General features: G+C 42.8%; 1 protein-coding gene across 6 annotated transcripts in view; it reads right to left on the reverse strand.

The window, feature by feature from the left end:
* Positions 1 to 1,430: 1,430 nt before the first annotated feature.
* LOC122886169 (metabotropic glutamate receptor 7) overlaps positions 1,431 to 18,041 on the reverse strand; it is a 278,435-nt gene continuing 261,824 nt past the window's right edge. For 5 of the 6 annotated variants that reach the window (XM_044218171.1, XM_044218166.1, XM_044218167.1 and 2 more), the window contains 2 exons: positions 12,605 to 12,851; positions 1,431 to 4,890 (listed from right to left, as the gene is read on the reverse strand). In XM_044218171.1, coding sequence (XP_044074106.1) covers positions 4,841 to 4,890; positions 12,605 to 12,851 — 297 coding nt within the window. In that variant the 3' untranslated portion in view covers positions 1,431 to 4,840. Of the gene's footprint in view, positions 4,891 to 10,581; positions 10,605 to 12,604; positions 12,852 to 18,041 lie in introns of all 6 variants that reach the window. The other variant, XM_044218168.1, reaches the window with a different exon arrangement.

Below are 18,041 nucleotides of genomic sequence, written 5' to 3' on the forward strand. Positions count from 1 at the left end.
GAGGTCACTGTAGGTCATTGATGACAAAAAAATGTAACCCAGAAAGTTGAAAAAGTTTGCTGGAGGGATTGAACCTGTCGACTTACAGCTAATGGGACGTTCACTCTCCTGACAGTGAGCCCTCCTCCCTGCTTCATTAGCAGCTGTAGACAAATGCCTCCAAGTCTCCCGGGCATGATTAATTAACCGGCACTCTGGCCAGTGCATCACTGAGCCGTTGGCATCACAGTAAAATCAGTATTTTACTTTTACTTGAGTATTAGATTTTGCTGCATCTCAAGCCGCATCACGTACAGAATAAACACAGAAGTCGAAAGAAAAAGTCCCATTAAACTGCGTGAGCATGGCTCAGAAGAAGGCGTCAAACCAGCAACTGCAGCAGAGAAGAAGCTGCTGGTTTGTGTGCGGGACGGCTCGACGTCCAGCGAGGTGCCTCTCTGCAGCCCGCCACTCTGCGGGCTTCCTGGAAAAGATGGAGGAAACCAAGGTCAGTCAGACAGGGAGTGTGATGGAGCTCCGACAGTCAGGAGAAGCACATTTGTGGCTCTTTGAGAGGGGACCTGAGCCGGGACAGCGGCGCTGTGGGGGAGCGCCAGTACGTAGTCGTAGCCCTGCTGTGCTTAATCTAACGTTACCATTCGCCTGAATATCGCGCCGTTATTGGTGTTGTGTTCACTGCCGCAATGAATCTCTTGTTCATGTTTGAAGGCGTCTGTGGAAGTTTGCTAACATTAGCAGCTACATTAGCTAGCCAGGCTAAATTAGCTTAGAAACCGAGGTCTCCAACCACAGTTCAGAGACATTTCAAGTAACAGAACAAAAGACTCAAAACGGATAAACAACGAACAGAAAACACTGCTTATTAAAACTACAGATGAACTCTCCTGTTTAAACTCCGATCCAGCTCAGTGGGACCTTTGAACCTTCAACACTCTGCTTTTCTACTGAGTGCATCGATTTTGTTTTCTCTGATGACGTGTTTAAGGACAGTCGTTTATTTTAAAATGTCTTCTGCTCGTTTCATCCTTTAGGTGGAGATTTCTTTAAGTAAATACAGCAACCAGCACACATCTGATTAACTGTTGACAAGATGACAAGAATAGTTTGATCTCATGTGAGACAAGTAATAAATAGAAGTTTACAGCTAAAAAAAGGTTTTGGGTGTATTTACTCTTTAATGCACTTTATTTTGTAGCCTAAAGGTGTTCTTTCATTTAGTAGCTCTATCAGCCCCCTGTTTTAAAACAGAAAGGCTCACTTTAACCAAAGTACTTTTTACTTTTAGTACATTTTTACTCAAGTAATTTTACTTTTACTTAGTAAAATATTCTCGTACTCTTTCCATCCCTGACCGTCGGAGAGAATGTACGACTGTACGACGTTTGGCAGATGGCCAGTGTGAGGGAACAGAGAAGGGCAAAACAGATAGACTCATTTAACAGACCTCCGCTCATTTATTCTGCTCATGAAACGGCAACTTATCTCAATGTAGGATATAACGATTTTTATAATAGTACAAGGGCCAGGTGAGTGTGGCAAACACTGCAGAGTTATCTGTGCCGTGCATCCAGGATCTGCAGATTTTGTTTTATTGATGATATTCAATGAAAAACAAGCTTCTTGGGAATTGAGATCGAGTGGTTCATTTTCTGAAAATCAGCCATGCAATTCAGATTTTTTAAATTCCAACAGTTTTTTCGGTGCCCATTTTCTCCACAAAAGGAACCATGTTGAATCTCAATTAGAACAAATAAAAGGAAAATGGAGACAAGACAATTCTTTTCAGGCAAATTATGATATTCTACAAAATCCAAAAGATCACACTGATTTCATTGTTCTCATGGAGGTCCATGTGTGACGAGGAATGAAATAAATCAAATATCTCTCAAGGCAATTAAGTGAAAAAGCTTTCTAAGAGTAAGACACGAGTACCAAACTGCGTTTCCTCAGGGAATATATATAAAAAAATAACCAAATGTTTTTTTTATTTCATGTTGATACATTCTTGGACAACACCACAGAATAGTTGCATGAGTGGCCAAATGTAAAATCTCTCCCACAACATTGGCACATAAGCAGCAAGGGCAACATGAATATACCTAGTACAAACAGTAGAAAACATACATGCTTCCTTTTTTTTTTAACAAGTATTTTGTTTTTTAAATATATATTCATCTTTTTTCTCCGTTTCCCATAGTTTCCATGAAAATAAGAAACCGATCAAAGCCATATTCTGCTGAGTGAGAAAGAATTAGTGGAGTTCAACAGTAAAGAAACAGAAACTAAATCAAAAACAGTACAATTCAGAGCAGACAGGTGGAATCAACTGTGTTGTGAGAATTTCATTATTTTTAACTTTTTTTTTCGGATTCGGTTTCAACATCGAACATATCAGGCATGCATTGACAACCTCGACATCAACACCTTTTGTTGTATCAGTAGTCCATGAAATCACCAGATATTCAGCACAAATCCAGTGAAGTCTGGACCAAAGTAGGTTCTTTTTACGTCGGCTACAAAACAGTTAAGGGTCATCATCATCGTCATCATCATACACCTACAAAATACTGGAGAAGTCATCATGTATGCGCGTGTGGAGAAGGAACACACATGTTGGGATGGGAATGCTTTCATCATGGGACCACAAACATTTTAAAAGGCCTTTAGAAACACGCCTGTTTTTTTTAAATTTTTTTTTGGCTTTGTGTTCACGGCCAGCGGAGGAATCTGGTTTTTACCACGTCGGGTGACTGAAGTGAAGATTTTTTCAACGAAACCTATGAACAGAAGGCAAATCTCTGATGCTTTGCTGGCTGTCGGCCACGAAAAGTTCAGAGCTCAGATTTAGTTTCTGAGCAAACGGGTGACTTCAGATCTCGTTCCCAGTCAAATAATTAGGAGAACACTCAGAGGCGACCGGATATCTCAGATAGTTAAAGCCCCAGAGCTTTAGCTTTAGCTTCAAATCTTCAGTATTTTTCTGTAACAGAGGTTTTCAAACTGTGAGGCGCCTCCGCCTGGGGAGGGACGCAGGTAAGCAAAGACACAGTGTGGGGTGAAAGGGACAGGTGCATGCAGGTGTTGTACAAACAACAGGAAGTTAGTTTTTGCACTTTGGCTGCTGATTGGACAGCAACACAGTCAGCAGGTGGAGCTGCAGCAGCGACTCGCAGCTCACGGAAGAGATTAAGCTACGTTTAAGTTACAGGAAACTTGATTTAGGCGCTGCACACAAATCTCCTGTTTCCGTTGGAAACTTGGAAAAAGCTCTGTGGAAGTTTCACGGTTCATGTTTCACCTGTAACAGTCCTGAACTGTCCAATTCTTCACAGAAGTCGGGAAGTCGACTTTTGTCACTTTTGCTTTTTTGGCTAATGACTGTCAGTCACATCAAAGGAGACGCTCAGGCGGAGCAGTGTTTCACTGTGACCAAACAGAGCCGAAAGGGCTTAAAACCCAGCGTCTGAAGCAGATAATGAAGATGACAGAGATGACACAGCAGCTGGGGACACTTCTACGAGGTGATGGCAAGACAACATACGTAACTAACACCAATTAGCAACAAATTCCCGATTTTGAGTTTCCTGTTCTAAAACACTGAGTCAAAATTTGCATAACTCAGTCAAATCTGAACAGACATTCTTAGATTCAGTGCGACTTACAGCCTCAGAGGATATAATAATATCTGAAGTCCATCATGAATAAACGTCCAGAAATCCACTGAGACAGCAGAGAAGAAAGCGGCTGCAGAACCTGCCTGAGAATCCTGCTGTTTCTAAGTCTCCTTCAGTCTCACAGTGATCCAGAGACAGCTGTCTGTCCGTCCACGGGTCCACTGCAGACAGGAGCTGCTGACTCTGCATTCAGCTAATTTAATGGTACCAATTCTGAGACTCAGATTTTGGAAACCCCTGTACTAAATAATTACACTGTAATTATACAATCTGTAATCTTCTGTAATCTAAAGTTTGTTCATGTAGGATCCCTCGCCTCGCAGTAAGAAGCTGATGGAGAAAATGTGTTTTCAGGACCTTAAGGACGGATTTTTTTTTACATTTTAGTGGCAAAAATCAGATTCCAGGTGGCAGCGTGAGCAAAGCCCTCGAAATCTCAAAGCGAAGAATATGGCTTTAATAAAAACAATGTGCATCCAAGAAGCAAGAGCAAAACAGATTCATCATTAACGTCATAACCATTGCTGTCTTAAAAAGAAAAGGAAATAAAATCAACAACCAAAGGAGGCCAACATATAAGCCATAAAGAACGACACGCGGGTGGACGGGAAGGTTGGAAAACTTGCAGTTTGGAAGTACATTAAAAGACAGGAGGAGGCGGGCTCCGTACGAAGGTCACGTCAGGCCGAGACGGCTGCGTTGTTTGACATCAACAGCAGAGAGAGACGCCACACGGAGCCCCGAGAGCTCTGCCGACTGCTCACAACCCAGAGGCTGCATCCTGTTCGTTCTCAGAACCATCATCACCTCCACCTCCACCTCCACCACCATCACCATCACCATCATCACCACCTCACGGACAAAACCATCCTTGATTTATTTTTTATTTTCGGAACAGTTTCCCAGCATCTCGCTTCTCTTTGACCGAGTGAATGTGTGTGCGCCCAAAGGAAAGTCCCACAAGGCTTTGCTTTACCATCTGAAAGTCTGTGGTGGGCGATGAAGCACATGAGACCAACAAAAATGTAACAACAACATAAAAAAAGAACACCCTTCTTCGTTTTCCTCCCTTTTCTTGTTTTTAGCCAGCAGGGCAGGAGACCAGACCTCTCCAACTATCACTCTCTTCTTCCTTTTCAGTCTGTCGTTCGGATGGAGGAATGCTATTAGATCACAAGGTCGTTGTAGCTCACATATTTCTTCTTCTCTGCTGGACCTGAACAGGGGAAACAGACAAAGCAAAAATCAGCTTCAGTCCTTGAGGCTGTTATTTTAGGTGACGTTAATGTTAAGCGATCGAGGTGAAATGAGACTTAATGATGGAGGGAAATGAAATCATCTCAAAGTCTTAACTAAGGCTTGAATTATGAACTCTCAAGAGTGAGAATAGTGCAGTCTGGTGTCTTTGGCGACTGACAGTACAGCCTCAGTACAAAGAGAATCGTCTTCTTTTATAATTCTGTGTAATATAGTGATGTAACGTTTTATAGGTGTTGAGAGGTCATAACTCAAAAGCAGAAGCATCTGCAGCAGAAGCAAAAACAAAAGAAAATCCAAAAGGTATCTTAGAAAAGTATCCGCTTCTACAGAATAAAAAGCTGAAATTAAAATGCTCTTTTGTTGAGGGCCCTATTTTAATCACTCGACAGCTCTGAGCAGCACAGACTGCGTGGGCGTCTCCACCTGCTGCTTCTGGTTCATGTAGGTGCAGCAGTACCAAGTGCAAAAAGGCTGGGTGGAGGTGAATATGGATCGGAGGACGTGCTCATTAGTAAATACACTCCCAGCCAATCACATCGTGCCTCCCAGCTTGAAGGTCAGAGGTTGAAAACCCCAGAAAGTATTCAGGTCTCGCCTGTGTGGAGTTTCGTTATCTAGAAACAATATTAACACTAATCTTAATTTAGGTAGTTTACTCCTCTGGTACTGAGTATAAATGAACTACTCTATTAATAACAGAGAGTATGACCTACACTAAACAAGAATTCCTTAAAATGAATTGATTTTAAGACTTGTGGCAGCGGGACATCCAGATTTATTTTAAGAAATCTCATCAAATGAAAATCACTGCACTGGCAGCCAAATGTGCTTATTTCATGCAAAAGAAAGCTCATATAATCTTTTCCGATATAATCTGATAGGACATTTTTGCACTGTATTGGCTTGGTGGTGTTTAATAAAAATAGTTTATTAACATTTTAAGCATTACTCAGTTGTTGCTGTGGGGCATCGCTGCAAGTATTTAGGCAGATTCATCAGACGAGACGTCGATCCAGACGTGGTTCTGAGACGTCTAAGACCCAACTCTCTCTGCGCTGCCTCAGTTCCTCCCACTTGTGCACCGAAATACCACACAGATGGGCGACGAGAATTTCCAGGTGAAGGCTTGCGCTGGTCGTTGTGCCAAGATGAAAATAAGGCCCTCAGATGTTAAAAGTGCAGGCAGAGCAGGCTTCATCTGTTCCCTTTAGTTATGACCACCTTCCTATCTTCCCCTGCAGCTGCACCCCCAAATGGCTTCAAGCCAAAAGCCCATCATCAATCATGCCAGGAAGATAAAAGAGAAAATGGCATAATATGCATATTAAGGCCTGAAAGTATCATGAACCCCCCCCGACTGTCATAATGTGTCTTCTTCATAGAGAAAGAGTCAGTTCTGAGTCTGACTTCTGTTCAATCAAGAATGTGTTAAACATCACTCTGCAGTATACTGCCAACAAGCTGAACTTATTGGACTGACAGTAATAACACCTCACAGAGTTTTGACAGCCATTTATATCCACTGAGATGAAGAGTAGTGTGCAGGAAAACACGTCTTTTCTCTTGAGGTGTTCAGGACGAATAGGGGACGATGGAGGAAGATATGTATCTAAAGCAGTTAAAACTAGCTAACTGTATCTAAAGCAGTTAAAACTAGCTAACAGTGTATAAAGCAGTTAAAACTAGCTAACTGTATCTAAAGCAGTTAAAACTAGCTAACAGTGTATAAAGCAGTTAAAACTAGCTAACTGTATCTAAAGCAGTTAAAACTAGCTAACTGTGTATAAAGCAGTTAAAACTAGCTAACAGTGTATAAAGCAGTTAAAACTAGCTAACTGTGTATAAAGCAGTTAAAACTAGCTAACTGTGTATAAAGCAGTTAAAACTAGCTAACTGTGTATAAAGTAGCTAAAACTAGCTAACTGTATATAAAGCAGTTAAAACTAGCTAACTGTGTATAAAGCAGTTAAAAATAGCTAACTGTGTATAAAGCAGTTAAAACTAGCTAACTGTGTATAAAGTAGCTAAAACTAGCTAACTGTATATAAAGCAGTTAAAACTAGCTAACTGTGTATAAAGCAGTTAAAACTAGCTAACTGTGTATAAAGCAGTTAAAACTAGCTAACTGTGTATAAAGTAGCTAAAACTAGCTAACTGTATATAAAGCAGTTAAAACTAGCTAACTGTGTATAAAGCAGTTAAAACTAGCTAACTGTGTATAAAGCAGTTAAAACTAGCTAACTGTGTATAAAGCAGTTAAAAATAGCTAACTGTGTATAAAGTAGCTAAAACTAGCTAACTGTGTATAAAGTAGCTAAAACTAGCTCCACCTCGAGCAGCTACAACAGTATTAATCTAATGATGTCAGACAGAATCAGAATCAGTCACAGGAGACGTTTTACTGCAGAACCAGTACTTTTACTACATGAAGCTGAAAATACTTGTGTACTTTTCCCTAAGTACACTTTTGAATTCACTGAACAAAGCACAGAGAAACACTGCTGTTAAGTTACTCTTTATCATATTTAAATTAACTCGGCCTTTCAAAAATATCTTACTCTGTCTCCAGGAGAAACCAATAAAAAACATCTCTTGATTAAAATATTCAATATGTAAATTATAAAATCTGTAGATACCTAAAATCAAAATGACTCCTGGAAGCATCTTAGCCTACTGGGAGCAAGACCTTTACCTTTATGTTTTGTATTTGCTTTAATACATGTAATACTCTACAAACTAATTTCCCCTAAAACTGGACTGGTTTATGCAAAATCATACAAAGCACATCCAAACATATATTATAATATATTTTCAGTAAATGTTCATAAGAGAGGCATCTTCCCCATCTTCCCCCAAAATGTGGAATATTTCCTACAACAGACACATTACTTTTGGGATTATTCTGCTATATTATTGGTCTTAAAAACTAAGTAGGTCTCAAGATTAAAAAAATAGTTTCAGGTGAATTCAAGGGCATGTCACATATGTGGAAGTGTTAGAAAGGCTAATCCCCAAAGAAATGAATACAGTAGAAGTATTTCACTTCTGCAGACACCCAGGGCAATGCTAAGAAAGAGGGTGAGATTTGGAAGTACTGCTTATAAGGTTTCTTTTTGAGAGCAGACAGGGCTATATGAGTTTTAAGAGATCTATAGAAGCCTTTGTTGTGTAAGGATTCAGCTTTTGGAGAAAGGCAGAGAGGCCGTATAAGAGCAGAATCGGAGAGAGATAGAGGTCTTTGTTGTCCGGGAATCAGCTGTAGCAGCAGAGAGGAAGGAGAAGCAGAAAGGGCCATAAGTGCAGAGAAGAAGAGATGAAGCCATCTTAAGTGACTGAGGGCTATTACGGTGTGGCGTTAGAGGGGGGAGGAGGAGGGGAGAGAGGCAGCAGGTGACGGGAGGCGAGAGAGCGAGATTGAAAAGAAAGAGCATTTAAAAATCGAGTGAGAGGAAAAAGCAGTAAAGCTGCGGCTGAATGAGTGAAGGCTGCAGAGTGAGAAACGAGGGGGGAGTCGAGCGACTGGATCGGCCGGGCCAACAGATGGCTCTGCCGGTCTGCAGGGAGTCATGACTGAGCTGCAGTCTGCCAACACCGCTCCATACTGCTGTGTCTTCTCTACCATGAACTGACTCTGAATAGTAAAACAGACTGGGGTCCAGAGTCCCTGCAATGTTCATAACACAGCAGGACCCCCTCCCAGCGCAATAACAAACACGACTGATTGATGAGCCATGATCATCAAGCTCCCATAGGTGGCGCCACAGAGTTTTTCTTGCAGGGTTTGATGAGGCTACAGAACTTAAATACAATAAACAAGGCTAGGTGCAGATTTTCACATTTGAAAGTCAATTTCTTCTGATCATTCAGAAGTACTACACACAAACAATTCCAAACAATCGTACTTTTTTATAAAGTAAAGTAAAAACCATTGAGCGCTCTGTACTCAAGCAGCAATGTTTAACCGAATTTCTAGAAACTTGTTAAAAGAAAACGTGACTCGCTGCTCGTCTCCGCCCGCTGCTGCTCATTGGCTGATGGGGGTGAACAGCTGGTGGAGCTGATCCTCCAGCCGCTGCCGTTAAAGCACCGCAGAAGAAGAGGACGCGGCGAGACGACGTCAGTAAAAGCTCAGACAATGGAAACATGACGTTTCTGTTAGCTTCATGTGTTCATGTGAGGAAGGCTCCAGCCTCCTCATCGCTCCACACATCTGATGCTTTCAGCTCTTCATGGACGTCAGCAGTTATTCACTAAGTTTTTTTGTCAAATTTCTGGTGCTTTTTTTTTCATGCGCAAATTGAAATATGCGCATAATAACAGCTGGATAGAAACGCACTTTGATAGGACTGATAGGACCCAAGTGCAGACACAAGGTAGGCAGATGCAGAAACATACAGCTTTGGAAAACTTAGCAAAATGACTGAAAAACAAGAGAAACTGCCAGGAGTCCTGCTCAGACCAGCTCTGGGGTACATTATGAAAACTGGGCGCTGGGGTATTATCATAATCTGATAACTCTGTCATAACAACAGGCTGCTAACAGTGCCTCTGTATGCTGGTTTTGTACTGAAGGTAACAGCTTGGACTGCAACAGACTGAAAGTTCTACTGAACCGCGATGTGTGCATTTCAAAGGTGAATCAGCAAAGTGATTCGTTCCTGCTAACATCGATAACAACCTGCTAACATTGCTAACATCTGGCTCACATTGCTAAAATCTGGCTAACATTGCTAAGAGTGGGCTCACATTGCTAAGAGCGGGCTAACATTGCTAGAATCTGGCTAACATTTCTGAGAGCGAGCTAACATTGCTAGCGGACGGCTAACATCATTAACAGCAGTGCTAGGAGCACGCAGCACCAGAGGAGCTCCTGCGGACTGTCGCAGGAGGTCTCCCCAGACTTCTCTCTCTCTCATTTTCATTACTTTCTGCTTCCTCTTGATGAGGTCGCTTGATGATGAAACGATGCATTTTATCACACAGCTAGCGAACCAAAGTTAACCAAAGCTAACTGAATAAGAGTTTACTCAAGTGACACACTTCGCGTGACATAACGTGACCTCGTCCAGGTGTTTCCAGTGTGTAGGAGGCTGTTGTGGCGATTAGGGCACTATTGCACAGGGTCACCTGGAGAAACAGCAGCCGAATAAAGCAAATCAGACAGCATTTTGTTTTGTGCCACGGCCCCATGTAGCCCCTCCTAAGCAGGATCCACAGAGGAATATCTCAACAGGTTTGTCCTCTCTGTCAAGACAAGTGTTAAATAGGGGATTTTCCAGCATGCCACATGCACAGTTTATGCCCTGGTGAGTGCAGCGCTGTAAAACCTGAGGTCTTGGGGGTCAAACGTACTGTTAAAGGGCCACCTAAAATAGCATGCACGCAGCACCAGAGAAAGACTGTAAACCTGCCACTCAAATAGTCATATTATGCTCTCCTCATGTAAAAGTTATGAGTCAATTGAAAGATGGCGATAAAGAGCTGTGGAAGTATACTTAACATTCGCTGCACACACTCCCTCCTCTCGCCCACTAAAATGCATTGCCCTTATCTCTCTCTCTGGACCGGCTCTCTCCTCAAACCTCCAGAAGAAAATGGATCAAGGTCAGGACAGCAAAGCAAAAGTAGAAGATTAATTTGCTCTTACCTCTGATAAATTATGAAATTAGCCTGTCAGGAGGAGAAAAACATTATTTGGTGAGTTGTCCCTGAAAACCCTGAAGGCAATCCCACTGCGAGGTGGTAATTTGATCACATTGCCATGTAATTTCAATTTGTGCACTTTTTATTTCTGGGAACATTCAGGTTGAAGATTCTTTTCTTTTTATATTACATTTGTGATTTCCTGTGGAGCAAGAGAGCATGTTTTGTGATTTTTATTTCATTTCAAAGAAAATTATGTTTTTGCAGGCTCCTTGTGCTTTTGTAGAAATGCAGGTCTTTGTGATGGAAATTCAGCATGGAAGTTGGAAATATGCTCAGCACCAAAATGGAGTGAGCATCACAGAGCTGAATACGAGACAAAAATGACATGGCATTTGGACAAAACTAGGTTTCTATCTGATATGTGTCACGGTAAAACTTCATGTGATGCTGTTTTCAAATCATACAGTACAGTGTGCAGAGAGTCCCTGCACAGTCCCGATTAATGTCAGCCGAGTAAAGAAGAAGACAGCTCACACACTGTCTTTACCCTGCACCTTAAAACACCTTTTTAAATCACTGAATTCTGTTTGTACAAAGATTATTATCAATGATGGTCTGCCATAATAACCTGAATCCACCCTGTCTCTAAGAAACCAAGTTTATATACTAATAACTTGTATTCCTAGTTACATTTTGCTGGGATTATATTCAAAGTGCTACGTTCATGAACTGAACACGAGTCACAGGAAGGTGGACCTATCAGCTGTTCTCATTCACTGTATATATATTATATAAAATATAATACGTATATATAAAACAGGAGGTTGTTACATTTATTGTTCGGCTGCGACCTCTAGTGGCCTCGGTAATTATGACGGGAGCAAAGGAGGAAGTCGGGTGTCATGAGGCGTTCGGGGACTTTCACCCGGGAAACGCTGACTTATTTTAAATCGCACACGTTAGTTAAGTTACGTCAACCATTACCTTTTCCCGAACCTAACCAAGTAGTTTTGGTGCCTAAACCTAACCAAACTGCGACCGTTAACCACGTGTTCATTGTTACCATGACGACGAAGGTCCGGTACGCCTGTCGCAGGTTTTTCTCAAGAAGAACTAGTTAGTACGTTTGGTGGTTTCAGAGAGTTACAGAAATTGTCGCACACAGTTACAAATGAAAGACGTTAAGCGGATTCATTCAGCATCTGTATTCTGAAAACTTAATCCGGGCAGCGTTGTGCTTCGTTTAGTGTATAAACTTCATTTCTAGAAGACAGGGTTGTCAGACCTGTATAATTGTTTAAGACAAGAATGAAGCAACTTATTCAAACAGTTATCAAAAGTAGCTGTGGTCATGCACAAAATCAACAGTTGGACATGTAGTGATGGAATGTGGTTAGCTTAGCTTAGCATAGAGACTGAAACAGCTAGCCTGGCTCTTTCCAAAGGTAACAAAATCCACCTCCCAGCACCTTTAAAGCTGGCTCATTAACCACAATGGACCATTAACTTTCTGGAGTCTATGCTGGTTTCCTGGCAACTGCTTCTGGCTAAGAAATAGTTAGACAGTTAAACTCTTCTATTAAAGAAACGACACGGTGGCGTTCCTCAGCTGGATTCAGCTTCCAGGACAAAGACAGACGAGTGTGACAGAAGCTGCTGTGATGATCAGCGACGCCGCATTATGCGATGATCACGTGCAGCAACAACACAAAATGACGCCGTGGCTGCAACATGACTTTTGTATTTTAACTTGAACTGGCGCAGTATTCGTTCTCATCCTTCTGCCACATTAAAACCCAGTCAGTCCAGGAGGTGAAGTAAGTGTATGGTTGGATGAGTGAAATAATAACATGCTTTATTACGTTTCAATTGAGTTCAGATCCAGTTTTACAGTTCATTAAATACAGTCTGTGTGTTACTGTGGGGACAGTAAAGCGTTAATATACAGTATGCTAATGAAAAGCACTGTTTCCCCGTTTTGACTGACGTGAGACTGAGCAGATGACGCTTTGGTCAGGACTTACTGTTGGGGTCGACGTTCTCGCACAGCTCCGTCTTGGCCTCTCCGTTGGGTCTGTCGCTGGCCTTGTGGGAGAGTCGGGACGACATGGTGGCGGCTGTGACGACGGCTTTGAACGAACGTTTCCTCTTCTGCACGTTGAGCTCCGGGTGGAAGATGATGACGTAGACTTTGGGCATGTAGAGCATCCCGAGGGCCACGGACGCACTCAGGTTCATGGAGATGGTCAGTGTGGTCGTCTGGATGTACAGCTGGGGGGGAAACAGGGAGAATAAAGGGCAATTAGCACATGGGAAAACCTGAGCAGTGAAGCTGCTGTTGTCCTGTCAGAGTACGGACACTCTGGACAATCCTCCTACAGTTTTATACAGCTGGCATTGAACGCATCCAAATATACAGGATATATTCAGTAGCTGAATCGCTGCACAACAAACGCACAATAAAAAATGTAAAATATATATGTGTGATATAGGTACAATTATTGTCTGTTTCAGCCTCTGCCCTCTGGGAGGCGCTACAGGTCCTCGTCCACCAAAACAAACTGGTTTAAGAACAGAAATCTGAATTCTGCCTCTTCGGTTCTAATCCGTGCAAGCTGCATCGTGATACATGCAGCTGTTCAGAATAGTGTGATTACTACTTATTGTGTAATATGTAATGTCTGCCTGTATGTTGAACTGTTGACACTGTGTACTGAAAAACAGTTCCACCGATTCTGGTCACAAAGTGAAGCTAAAATAGTACGCACTCATAGCTGACTGTTTTTGCAAATCTGCAGCCTTCTACAAACTCTGTCGCTGACTAACGGGGCTCATCGGCCCGCTGCGTTACAGCCTCCTTTCCAACTTCTTTTGGTGACACTTCACGTTTTATTCTCGAAAAGGGTTACGATGTTGTGTCCCGTCAGTGACGATACGATGTAGAAATACGATCATCGTCGTTCGTCGGAACTGAATCGCTGAAGAAGCAGACGGCAGCTGCCTCTGGCTGCAGACTCGCGGTGCTGTGTGCGACATGCAGACAACAACGTGACTTCCTGAAGAAGCCGATTCTTCATTTGTTGAGTTGCTTCACTGTGATTGGCTTGGCTGTTTTGGAGATGAGACTAGTGATGTGATCTATATTAACACTTTGCACTCCTGCGCAGCAGCTCGACGCAGTCCTAGTGAAGTAAATGAAAGCGGACAAAGGTGAGTCCGACCAGGCGGGTTTGAGCAGTTTAGGATGTTTCTTCATTTTGTCAGTAGTTGCTGGGATACCTGAACCATGTGTGTCAGTTTGTGGGGGGTTTTCTAAATGAACAACACAGGAGCATTTGAACTTTTTGGGGTTTTTTTTTGTTTTGTTTTGTTAATGAACTCAATCCATGTTTTGTCCGGTTAAATGAAAGTTCCTGACAGGAAACACGAGGCCGAACAGAGAACCCAACTCTCGCCACTTTTTCTGAGCTGGTGAAGGATTGTTTTTTATTATCCCGTGTGTTCTCGACCCTCACCTACAGCAGAGAACAACAGCAGACAGCTGGGGCCCGGCATGAATGTTTTATGCGCTGTGTATATTGCACTTGCATCCGAAGCCGTGGCCCTCTGAACCCAATAGAGGGCTAATGTCGGCCGGGGATGAATGCATAAAGAGGCTCGGCCGAGCTGTAATGGGCTTCCCAGAGTGGGTTTCATAGAGTTCAGCCTCACTGTCTTTATGTGTTATGGCCCTGCTGTCACAGTCTGATGTATGCCATTCACAGTGAGAAGTCACAGGCTGACTCACAGGCGGCTGGGGGGGGGGGATTTAGAGAGCAGCAGGAGTGAATTTAACAAACCAGCAGAAACCATCAGATGTTTTATCTCTTGATGTCCGTTGATATTTTGGTAAATGTGATAAATTAGAAGGAAACAACGATGTTCTGTCCCACCACCCACCAACACATCGCCCCCTGCAGGGAGCTATAACAGCAGGAGTACCTCACTACACTAAATACACCTTTATATTTCACAAGTAAACAACATTTCCCTGCAGTGGACGTCGGAGGAGTTTGGGATCTTAAGCAGTGGAAAGTAACTAAGTACAGTTTTGAGGTACTTGTACTTTGAATATTTCCATTCTATATTACTTTCTGCATCGACTCCACTACATTTCAGAGGAAAATATGACCTATTAGTTACTTTACAGATAACTATTTTATATTAATAATGTACATGAAAAGCTTCTAAAATACAATCCTTTTAAAGACTCAAACCAGCGATTCTCAACCTTTTCAGTATGTGGTCCCTTACAGCCGTGTCTCCTAGAAATTACATTTATACAGTACAAAGTGACCACTGGGCGCACACACACACACACACACACACACACACACACACACACAGAACCTGATCTAACGTGAGCCGGATCTGTTTATATTTTTTGGTATCAATCCTACTGCCGCTGGTATCGATACTATTTTTTAACAGAGTTATGAGAACGGTCACCAGTGAAGAGCTGCTACTGATCGAGTCAGAGACAATGATGATGATTCAGTGTAGTTAGGTCACTTTGAAGGTAGCAGCTCGTGTTTCACAGCTTCTTCTTCTGTGGAAGCGACGCTCTGAGAGCTGAGAGCGAACCAGAGCAGCAGCAGACGAACAGCGAGCTGAAAGTCTCCGTGAAGCCGGTTCACCAGCAGAGACACCGACAAATGAGGGAGATGCAGCTATTCAGAAGTGAAGTTAACAGCTGCTAACTGCCGCTGAGGGAAACTGGCGTTGAAAGACGTTAGCCACTAATGTACGGTGGCCCTGAGAGCTCAACACACTGCAGCTTAAGAAAACACATGCAAAAAGACAAAACACAAGCAAATACAGAAACGCTGCACGTAGCACAGACGACAAGAGAAAACGTTTCCAGGGGACACTAAAAGGTGACGCACACGGCGCGTTGTTGCCATGGTTAAGATGACAGGTCAGATGACGTTTTTGAAGTCGGCTCTCTGTCAGCGCTGTTGGAGCTAAACTGCAAGTTTGTTGTTGGGCCAACGGGCGTGTCCTAGCGCCGTTCATCACCTCTTAGTTTGTCTCCGTTCTCAGGGCCACCGTACTAATGACTCGGAGCCACATCAACCCCGAAAACAGCAAACATGAAAACAAAGTCAGTATAATGACGTGAAAATGAAAAGGTGATCCAGTCTGTGTATCAGACTACGGTCCTCATAAGTGTATGTAGATAGACACACACACACACACACACTCGAGTGTCTCGTCTCTCCCATCAGTTCACAGCAGCTCGAGAAACGATACGAACGTCCCTGTCTGATTTAAATCAGCACGATAAGACAACAGCGGTATGAGAAGATGAAGAAGAACCAGCGCACATCTGCACTCCACTGTGCTCGTTTATGGAGGAATCTGTGTGTTCAGAGTTTTCGGCATGTAAGGGAGATGTTAACTTGATTAGTGAGAGCAAGCATGGAAGGAAGATAAGGAGAGAGGGAAGGATCAAATAAAGAGACGCCATCTTGTCAGACGGAAGAGGCCTGACGCAGCGCGGCGGGTGATCTGAGGGGAAAGACAGCTAATCTTATTGTTTTTTGCTATCGGACGATAAAGGCTTCGTAAGCTGGACCACAGGAAGGTTAAGTGGATCATTCGTCTTCTTAAGTCTCCTGTGAGTGACTCAGGACGAGCACTTATCAAAAAACAACTGTTATCTACAGCGAGATATTAAATAAGATGTGAATTTACTCTTAAGTACTGGACTTAAGTAAAGCACAAGTGCTTCAAAATTGTGCTTAAGTATTTCTCTTGAACGTTACTTTTTACTTCTCCTCCACTGCGTTTGTCTGCCAGCTTTAGCTGCTGGTTAAGGTTCGATAAACAGTGAAGTCTGTGAGGCACAAAGCATCGTTACACCACGACCGTGACCGAGCGCCTTCGCTGTTCTTGCCTCTGCGTAGTTTATTACTATTTATTTACTATTTATTACGACGTATTATTTAATACGTCGAGGTTCAGGTTCGCCTTCTGTTCCGACTCTCGGCTCGACTTTTCTCTTTGCATTTTATTCATTGAATGTGGGACTACTTATTCATTTCTATTCTCCCGTTTCATTATTTTTATCTTCTGTTATATTTTACTCTTTTAAATCTTATCTTTGTTGTTTAAAGGTGAACAAAATAAACTCGCCTTGCTTTGCTTGCTGTTTGTGTAAAAATGAGTGTAAATTATTATAAATATCCTAAAAATGATCCTGCTTATTCAAATTGAAGCAAAAACCAGCCCTGAGCATGACGTTATTGTGAGTTCCTGTCAGCACCCCAAACTTCCTCCAGCGTCCCTGAATGTTCTTCAGATCACATGAAAAATGTTGTTGCTCTGGCGGGACCAGGACTCGTGAGACTGGGAGAGATCATGATAATGACGTGTGTTACATCCTCTTTCAGTAACATATTCGATATGTTTCCTGCTTATCGCTGCAGACAGCACGTCTCTGATTCGGACCATCTCGCGCTGCGGTCGAGACTGAAACCAAAACTAATCGTTATTAATCACTCGCAGCGCTGCATTTCTTTCAACAACAACAACAAAGAAAGAAAGCGGAAAACAAATAGGATTTTGACAAATTAAGTAAAATAAGAGACCGAGACTGTTGGGAGAGAGCGCGGCCCCCCCAGATATAAACCTGGAGACCAGCTAGACCTGGTTAGCATGCTGCCTGTGTGGCCGAGACGACGCGTAGAAAAAGGAACTTATGGTTTGCGTACAGAGATTAGGCGTGTTTCCTCTGGACCAGCAAACACCCACGTTGCTTGTTTTACGTGTTGCAGAAGCCATAGCTTTGTGAGAAGCTGGTAAAAGCCCTGAGCTCCAGCGAATGAAAGCAGCTTCTGCTTCTCTGACTGACATTGTTTTGCGTTTCGGCAGCTTTCCTTCCTTTGGCTCTGACGTTCAGTCTGATTTTGCGCTTTGTAGCCTTTTTGTTTTATTCTCCCTTCCTCTATCTCCAAGTGTTAGCTTCAAAGTGCTAGCTTCAAAGTGTTAGCCTCCAAGTGTTAGCTTCAAAGCGTTAGCTTCAAAGCGTTAGCTTCAAAGCGTTAGCCTCCAAGTGTTAGCTTCAGAGTGTTAGCCTCCAAGTGTTAGCTTCAAAGCGTTAGCTTCAAAGCGTTAGCTTCTGGACGAAGGCTTTGTGTGTATTTAAGCTATTGGTGAATACAACTAGGTAAATCGTTTTGATCCATTAAAAGACGATGATTCTCTGGACCTGATTCTTCGATCCATCGCTTCGGTGAGGCCCCTTGTTTTCTAGCGGTGCTTTGTTTCTCATGAGAGGGACTGGCGGTAAAGGTGTGGACAGGTGGGGACATGTCCTCTCCTGTCCTTTACGAGGAGTGAGACCTTGTAACGCATACTGATATGAGGGATTAGAGACACCAGAGCAGCAATTCTTTCTCCTCCCGGTGAGACCCCGGT

Source organism: Siniperca chuatsi, linkage group LG2 (genome assembly GCF_020085105.1).
Source record: "Siniperca chuatsi isolate FFG_IHB_CAS linkage group LG2, ASM2008510v1, whole genome shotgun sequence".
NCBI classification, from domain to species: domain Eukaryota; kingdom Metazoa; phylum Chordata; class Actinopteri; order Centrarchiformes; family Sinipercidae; genus Siniperca; species Siniperca chuatsi.